This window comes from Capsicum annuum, chromosome 2 (assembly GCF_002878395.1).
Source record: "Capsicum annuum cultivar UCD-10X-F1 chromosome 2, UCD10Xv1.1, whole genome shotgun sequence".
Taxonomy (NCBI): domain Eukaryota; kingdom Viridiplantae; phylum Streptophyta; class Magnoliopsida; order Solanales; family Solanaceae; genus Capsicum; species Capsicum annuum.
In genome coordinates, this window is record NC_061112.1 from 144,049,801 (window position 1) to 144,058,469 (window position 8,669).

Genomic DNA, 8,669 nt, shown 5'->3' on the forward strand with positions numbered 1-8,669 from the left:
ATGGTCTATTTATATGTCTCTTATTGATGTATCATTATTTCAAAGTATCAAAAATACGGTGGCGACCGAAATAATAATCTCAAAGATTAATTGAACTAAGTGATGGAAGTCCTCTCTTATCGGGTGGTATCCTAGGGGCATAAGCCTATCATGGGTCGATCCCAGTTGATATGTACTGGAGACAGCCTAATGGTCACAGTACAGTACATTAACGGTTACAAAGATGATAAGAACGAAGGTAAAGTGATTGAATAAATGCAATGTACAGGTTGTCACAAGTTCTAGTAAGTGTAGTCCACTCCTATTACGATTTATTCACTTGTTTCTGATTTCTATTGAGCTCCTATATCATATGTGATTATCTACAGCTTTACATACTCAGTACATATTTCGTACTGACGTCCCCCACGGGGGACCTGCATTTCATGCTGCAGGCACAGGTACATCAACTCATATACCGCACAAGTAGGAGCCAGGATATCCAGCTGCTTTTGGTGAGCTCCAGTTTGCTTCGGGGCTTTCCGTGTCATATCCAGTCACTTTGGGTATTGTATAAAAGTTAGTTATATGACGGGGTGTGTCCCGATCTTAGTTAAACTCTGTGTATTGTCTAGAGGCTTTGTAGACCTAATGTACAGTCAAGGTAGTGTTTTGTTAATAGACGTGATGGCTCCAACGGCCAAGTATTGTATATACATATATATATGTGTGCTCGAGCTTATACAGGTGATTATTTCCTTTTATATGCGACATGATGCTATCCGAATTTCGGGTTATCATAGAGGTATGCATGGGAAGTATGAGGTTATGAGCTGGTTCTCCCGGGCCTCCTCGGTTACGGGTGCCAGTCCGCCCCAATAGGATTTGAGGCGTGACACTTGGATATCCTTTTTCAAAATGGTTTTGACTCTATAAAACTGATCCGCGAACAGAGATTCCGACTGAGGAATTCTGTTGACCGAGGGGAAGGTGTTAGGCACCCCTCGATCCCGTGGTTCGACCACCGTCTCTTGGTGGAGTATATCGGCTAATTTGGACACTATGAATGTATAAATCACACCAAACATAAATAAAACGATCAATCAAGCAAACGAATTCAAAAACAATGTCCAGTCCAATTATACAGTCCAAAATAGAAAAAGAATGCAAAAATGTAAATCCTATTCTACCCTACACTAATTTTATACTACGATCCCATGCTACCCGATGCCTTGGGCCTTCATCACGGATGTCCTCCAAATACAAAATACTTCGGGGCATTCCCCAGCGAATGAATACAAGTGATCGCGGGGCATTCCTCAATTAAATGAATATATTTCCAAATGCAAGAACTAAAACCAAACCGTTCAACTCAAATCCCACATTCAAACATTCAACAAGAGAACTTATTCCTAAATTTTTGCCTACCCGAACCAACATTCGCCTATCCATTTCAACATATCATAATTTTATCACATTCCAACCATATTCGTGCTCATTACGAATTAAACAAAACAACAATAAACCAAAGTTAATCTAAATTCAACTTTTTTATCAATTTCTCAATTTCATCCCCCAAATCCATTTTTAACCATATTATTAAACCAGTTCGACTATCAAATCACTTTTCAAAATTTGAAACCAACAACACATATCCCAACGAAGATTCAAACATTTAAGCATACCAATCATTCATATCCACAACAACAATTAACATTTTGCTCGAAATATTCAAAATCGCACCACAAAATCACGATATTAGCCAACTTCGATATAATAAAAAAGTAGAGTTGAGAGATGGACCTTTGAAGAATCGATTTCATTGATAATAAAATCAAGAAAGCCCGGACTATAGAATTCCTAATAGGACCTCAACAATGACGAACTCCAACTCCGTATTGAAAAATTTGAGACTCAAAACTAAAGCTACATAAATCCAATCGAACCCGAAAACCGACACTGTTCACGTACTGTTCACAATATTGTTCACGGCACTGTTCATGGCACTGTTTCTCTCTCGATTTTTTTTCTCTCGCGCGCGATTCTCTCTTCTCTCCCTCGGTTGTTTTTTTGTTCTTCTTCTAAGGAAGATGATTTGGTGATTGTTGTTATTGTGGAGAAGATGATGATGAAAGAATGAGCCTCTCTCTTTTCTTCTTTTAGAATTTTTCTTTTATATTTTTTATTTGGTTTTTCTTTTTCTTTATTTATTATTATATGTGGAAGCATATAATTGGTGGCTTGTGGGAATAAGTGTGTGGCATGTGGAAAAGTTAGTGTGGCGTGTGAAAAAATGAGTAGGGCGTGTGCCTTTTGCATGTATTCAATGAAAAATGGAAAGTAAGGTGTTGAGGTGGCATAGTGAGATGACAAAGATGTTATGTATTTAATTATTTTTAATTCTTTTTTTTGGGATAAATTATCAATTAAATAAAAGTATGGTAAGGTGAATAAAATAAAATAAAAATGATTAAATATTTTCGGGAAAGGACAAAATTACGTGTCTATAATATCAACAATGGCTAGGTCTATCAAGTGAGGGTCCTTTAAATTTTTAAAATTAGGTGGAAGAGATAAAAAAAAATTTGAGTTTTTTTTTCAAGTTTTTTCGTTCCAACAACTTTTTCCAGTTGTTCGACAACTTTACGAAGTTGTTCAACAACTATCAAAGTTGTTCGACAACTGCACAAAGTTGTTCGACAACTGTGCGAAGTTGTTCAACAACTTTGCGAAGTTGTTTGATAACTTGACGAGACTGTTCAATAACTATGCAAAGTTGTTGAGACAACTTGGGACCCACTTATCCTTTTTTTAATTAAAAACTTGGGAGGAACTATGGACTCATTTTTCTCGTCTCATCAATTAGCCCCTTAACCTCACTAATCCAACGAGCAGATATTGGCGATCCCCTTTTAACATCTTGCTGGACAGTTGATAAATTTATTTATTTTTATGGGCTGATCAACGAAGCACTGCTACCCTCTAATGACTAAGAAATGGGCTTCTTCCCATCTACATGCAATACAAAAGAAAGCAGGGGTCATTTGCACTTCCATTTCCATTTTATGTGGTCTTTAATGTATGTCCTTCGCAACCAATATAATTTTTTCTCAGGACATAAGTGTGTATATATATTGGTGTCGACAAGATATGTTCGAACATGGCTCTAGTTTCTATTGTTGATGGTAAAAATTAGGCCATCCCATTTTGAAAGGCAGATTCCAATTTTATGAAAAGAAAGTCGCTATTGGGATATAAGGAAAAACATTTGAATTGGATATATCACAACCCACAAATGTCTGAAAACCAAATATAGCAAGAGTATGAAGAGAGAAGAGAAACGGCAGAAATTCCATGAAGGGCTCCTTCGGATGCTCTATCCTCCTCCACCATCACCTCCTTCCCAAGTACTAATTTTCTCCCCAATCATTGTTTTTTTTGTTCTTATTCATACTGCTTCACTCATTCCTTTCTTACCCCCCATCAAAATTTCAGGAAGAAAACGACGACGAACCCCTTCACTTACTCGAACAACGCCTCAACTTGGATCAAATTCCAGGTTTTCTTGCTAACACGAGTGTAATTTTGATGTCTCTGTATTTCATGATTGGCAAATGTAGTTGAATTGATTGGATTTTAATATGCAGATGAACTGGAAGAAGATAAAGGTTCTTCCAACGACGATGACGTGGAGTCTGATCACGGGCCTGAGAAGCTCACAAGGGCACAGAGGAAGAGGATTCGACGAAAGAAGCTTAAGGAAGCCGCCTCTCGCCGCCAGAATATAATTGGCCCGTTGTTTCCTACGGAAGAGAGTGATGACAAGGGCGTAAATTTGAGTACCTCAGATGAGAAACCACAAGGTGTTCGACAAAATGTCAATGAGACAGGTAAGCTTTGAGGTTTTAGAGAAAAGTAGCGATAGCTGTAGTTTTCTCGTCGATCTCATTATATTTCATTTTGGATTTATCTAGTGGCAACAACAACATACACATTATAATCGCACATATGGGGGGCCCGGAAAGGATAGATGTTTCAGATATACCCTTGGCATCATATATCTAGTGGAAGTAGAAATAAACTTTGACACCTGTTAGTGTAATTTAGCCGTCTAGATATAGAGCTTTTAGCTAGTGAGTACTGCAACAATTGTGCTTGTCCATTTTCCAGATAATGCAGAGTCTTGCTCGAAACAAAACAGACTAAAACAAAGAAGAATGGCTAAACGGTTGGTTGGTGGCAGCTCAAAGTCAACTGGGGATGGTAACAAGACTTGAAAGTTCCAGTTCAGTGTTAGCAAGACTTGAAGGGTATTGCAACAGGCAGTATTAAACATTTTAACTGGTAAGAAGAAACTGGATTTGATATAAATGCTGACAAAATTTTAGTAGGCTGTGGTGATGTTCTTTTAAAAATCAGAGAGGCATGGTTTTTTATTTTTGAACTGTCTGGTTCATATATGGGATACTCATAATGCAAATGTTCACTTGCTAGTAGTTAATTTAGTGATTTATTGTCTTGTAGTACTGTTAATTAAATTAGATTCAATTGATTTCATATTCTTTTGATGACATAGCTTAATGACGTTGGAAAACCTTGTTTTAAGAACTTTCAGAGTTTGACATGCTTATGAGCCACCTAAGGGCTTGGCCAAGTAGTCAATTGAGTTAGAGAATAATGAGAGCTCATGTTCAAATGTTATTGGAGTGAAAAAAAACTAGGTAATTAAGCTAGTTTTGGTGGACAGAGAGAAACAGAAAAGAAGCATGGATTTCGATATTTGTAAGTATTCTAATAAAGAATGATGGGAAATTTTGATCCGCTGACCATGAGAACTTATCATGGATAACACCACACACTCTTTATAGTTTGGGCTATTGGCCATATGTCTTGGCTATGATAGAAGAAGCATGTCCATACACATTCTTAATGGGACAGTCCACTTGTATGATTTATGAGACCACAAGGAAGAATGGATCTTCATTGTTCCTGTTTTTTTTGAGTTTCCCATCCAATGTCAGATTATCTGCTTCCTGTATTGAAGTTTCGGTTTATCCAAATTCGTACCAAATAAGGTCTGTTTAGGGAGGAGGTGTTTCTAACAAAATATTTTTCATATTCAAATCTCGAATCTAAAACTTCTAATTAAATATAGAAGATCTATCCATCTACTACAACCCTTGTCGGTTCCTTATCTTTCCACAAATATCAAATTTATAATAATTTCAAAACTAGTAAGGCATCTATCCATCTACTACAACCCTTGTTGGTTCCTTTATCTTTCCACCAATATCCAATTCACATAATACTTTCAAAACCATTAAGTATGATGGTCAAACTTGTATTTACAAAAACTAGTAAGTATGATGGTCAAACTTGTATTCACATAATACCTTTGGGCCCGTTTGACCATGGATAATTTATTTTTTTTCCAAAAAAATTTTTCAAAGTTGGAAATTATGGTGTTTGCCCATGAAAATTTGAAAAATAATTTCGGAATTAAATTTCGAAAAGGGAAAACTACTTTTTGTTGTTTTTCATTTTTTTCACTTCCAATTCCAACTTTCATTATTATTACATATAACCCTAATCTTTAAATTTACACAAACTCCTCTTATTAACTAAATTTCATAATTTTTTTAAAAAGACCAAATTCAATAAAATAATTAATTCAAGTGAAAATAATTAAGAATTTTCATCAACAAATTTAAGAATATATAAAATATATTTATATCTATCAACCATATTTATCAAAATATATTTTTTCTCTATTCAATTGATTATGTTTACATAAACTTATTTAGTTCGTGCTTGTGATATTTTTATTCAGATTTTAGAAGAATAACAATCATAATAATTGGTTTGTTGTTAATTATTTTATCAATTGAAGACATATAAATTATTTTCTCAACATTTGGTTATATGTTGGTAGGTAAATTAGTAGTTGGATGATTTTGATAATTTTTAAAAGTTGAGGGCATAAAATCATATTTAAAAAAGATTTTTCAAAAGTCTAAAAAAAAGATTAAAAAGACATGCCCAACACAACTCCAGCTTCATCTTCAACTCCAACTCCAAAAAAAGTAATTTTTATGGCCAAACGACTACAAAATTTGATGTCCAAACAGGTCTAAAAGCCCCTCAGGGTGAATTAGAGATTTCATCTATCAAATCCAATTAAAAAGACAATAGTGGAGTGATACTGGAGTAATTGTTTTTCCTTATCTGGTTTTAAATTGTTGAAAAATTCACTATTCGATATTTACATCTATATCTATAATCTATAATCTATAATTTATATATATTAAAAGTGTGAAGACCTTTAGAAAAGTATTTGAACTTTTTACCCTTTATTAAAAGACTTCATAATAGACAAAATCATCTTTTCACTATTTACTTAAATTATTATTTAATTATTTTAATAATATTAGCTATAATATTGAATCCTAAAATATATATGAAAAGAAAAAATTAAGAGTCCTTAAATATATGGTAACAAACAAATATTTGGGTAAGACAAAATAGAAAAGAAAACTACTAAACTCCTAAGATTTAAGAATCATATGTGTATATGGCTTTAATTTAATTTTTTTTAAATCAGACAATGAATCATATTTTGTATTAAACAAAAAGCAAAGCAAAGGTCTAAAAGAACTATAAACAATGTACAGTAAATGTTTATTTGTAGTGGTTTATTATTTTTGGAATTCATATTTTTCTAAAGTTGGTAGTTATTTATGGGGAAAAAAAATATAAATTTGTCATATTTAGATAATTTATTAGAAAATATTTTGTACTGCTATAAATTGAGAATTCTTCTACAACAATACAATAGCAGCTTCATTGAACATATAAAAAATAAAAAAAATGTACTTTTGGTCTTAGATCATTCTTTATTGTTTGCTTTAAAATTATTTTTTACGTCAAGAAATATTTTTTTAATATTTAATTTACTTTAAGGTGCATTGATTTTGTAGGTATCTTGAAGATAGATGATGATGATAATATATATAGACAGTTGATGATTTAAATTTTGAAAGGTGATTAATTTCGCGTGAAATTTTTTAGTTTTAAATGATATATATTATTGTACGGAAAATTTTAATATGGTTGAGGCACAACCAACAAAAGTTGAGAGAGGCTCCATTCCTTTTTGGATACGTGGATAAGTGGGCCAATTTACTTATTTTAAACCTCAAAATAAATTAACAAAAGAGTGAAAATATATTGTTTTTCTTGTGGGTCCCATGAGGCACATATAATGCACTAAATAAATATACAAAATTACAGTAATTGTGATTTGTGGGGTCGATGGGTTATAATTTCCGCATTCTTTTATTACTTCCTCCGTCTCATTTTACTCGTCCCAAATTTTTTAATTTAATTTCTCATTTTACTTGTAATTTTTCATTAATCATTAATTATTATTTTTCAAATTAAAATATAAACATCAATTAATAAGGGTATTATGGTAATGAAATCATATTATTAATTATTTTTCTTAATCATTATACAATGTCAAATTGGGACGAGTAAAATGAGACGGAGAGAGTATTTGTTATTACGTCTCTTTATATTAGTTCAATTTAAAATTAAATAGATAATCTATTATTTTATGTATTTTTAGTTCTATTTTTGAGTACTAATTGTATCAATTTTATTTAGATAAATTATAATAATAATAATTAAAGGTGAAATAATTAAATTATTATTTTATATTATTATTCTTAAGAATGTGTCAAGTCAAAAATTGATAAGTAAATATGAATTAAAAGTGTATCAAACAAAGTTTTGAATTTTATCCTTCTTTAACAGTATTATTTTTGCTTCTAAACCAAAAAAAAATAAAACCTTGTTGATTATATTTCAAATAATTCAATTCATTTTAATATGATTTTTTCTTAATGATGTATTTGTGTTGTGATATTTTGAAATTCTTTGTTACTTTATAATCCAGCTATTTGCTAAAATTTTAATCGTTGCTCAAGTATCGTCGCTTTAGTAATATTTCGTCAGTTAAATTTGTGTAAGTATTCAGTTGACATAGTAGCATTTATGTGAATAACGATTTGATAAATATTATATTTCCTTTTTTCAATCTTAAAATACTATATTATTTTTATTAACTTCTTGAAATAAAAATTTATTTGAGTTGAAGATTTGTTAGATTTAGAGGAAAAAAATAAAACACGAACATCAATTTCTGTTTTTTTTCTTGCGTCGAAAGTATGCCAACTTTTTCTTAATAGGACGCCAACTTAAAAAAAATTAAGTCAAGTCTGAATAGCTAAACATGTAATTTCAATTTTTAATTGAATTATTTGAAATATAATCAATAAGATCATTTTTTTTTTGTTTAGAAGCAAAAAACGTTATTGTTAAAGAAGAATAAAATTCAAACTTCGTTTGATACTCTTTCAATTCATATTTACTTATCAATGTTTGACTTAACACATCCTTAAAAAATAATAATATAATTATTTCACCTTTAATTATTACTACAATTCATCTACATAAAGTTGCTATAATTAGTACCTAATAATAGAATTAAAAATACATAAAATAATACGTTATCTCTTTAATTTTAAATTAAACAAGAGACATAACAACAAATAAAAGAGGAGAAGATAAAAAGTATGGACCCCACATCAATATAATATATTTTCACTCTCTTATTAATTTATTTTGAG

The 8,669-nt window shown here is 31.4% G+C and overlaps 1 protein-coding gene across 2 annotated transcripts; it reads left to right on the forward strand.

Annotated features, from left to right (window-relative positions):
- Positions 1 to 2,870: 2,870 nt before the first annotated feature.
- Positions 2,871 to 7,207, forward strand: LOC107861374. 2 transcript variants are annotated; one of them, XR_001671797.2, is made up of 5 exons: positions 2,871 to 3,386; positions 3,475 to 3,538; positions 3,627 to 3,869; positions 4,150 to 4,323; positions 6,957 to 7,207. XR_001671797.2 is itself a non-coding variant. In XM_016706713.2 (4 exons), the coding sequence occupies exons 1-4, from the start codon at positions 3,303 to 3,305 to the stop codon at positions 4,254 to 4,256; spliced, it is 498 nt and encodes a 165-aa protein (XP_016562199.1). In that variant the 5' UTR covers positions 2,872 to 3,302; the 3' UTR covers positions 4,257 to 4,536. The 2 variants fall into 2 exon arrangements, 1 of the variants encoding a protein (XP_016562199.1); XM_016706713.2 differs by lacking the exon at positions 6,957 to 7,207 and having other exon boundaries at positions 2,872 to 3,386; positions 4,150 to 4,536.
- Positions 7,208 to 8,669: the final 1,462 nt, after the last annotated feature.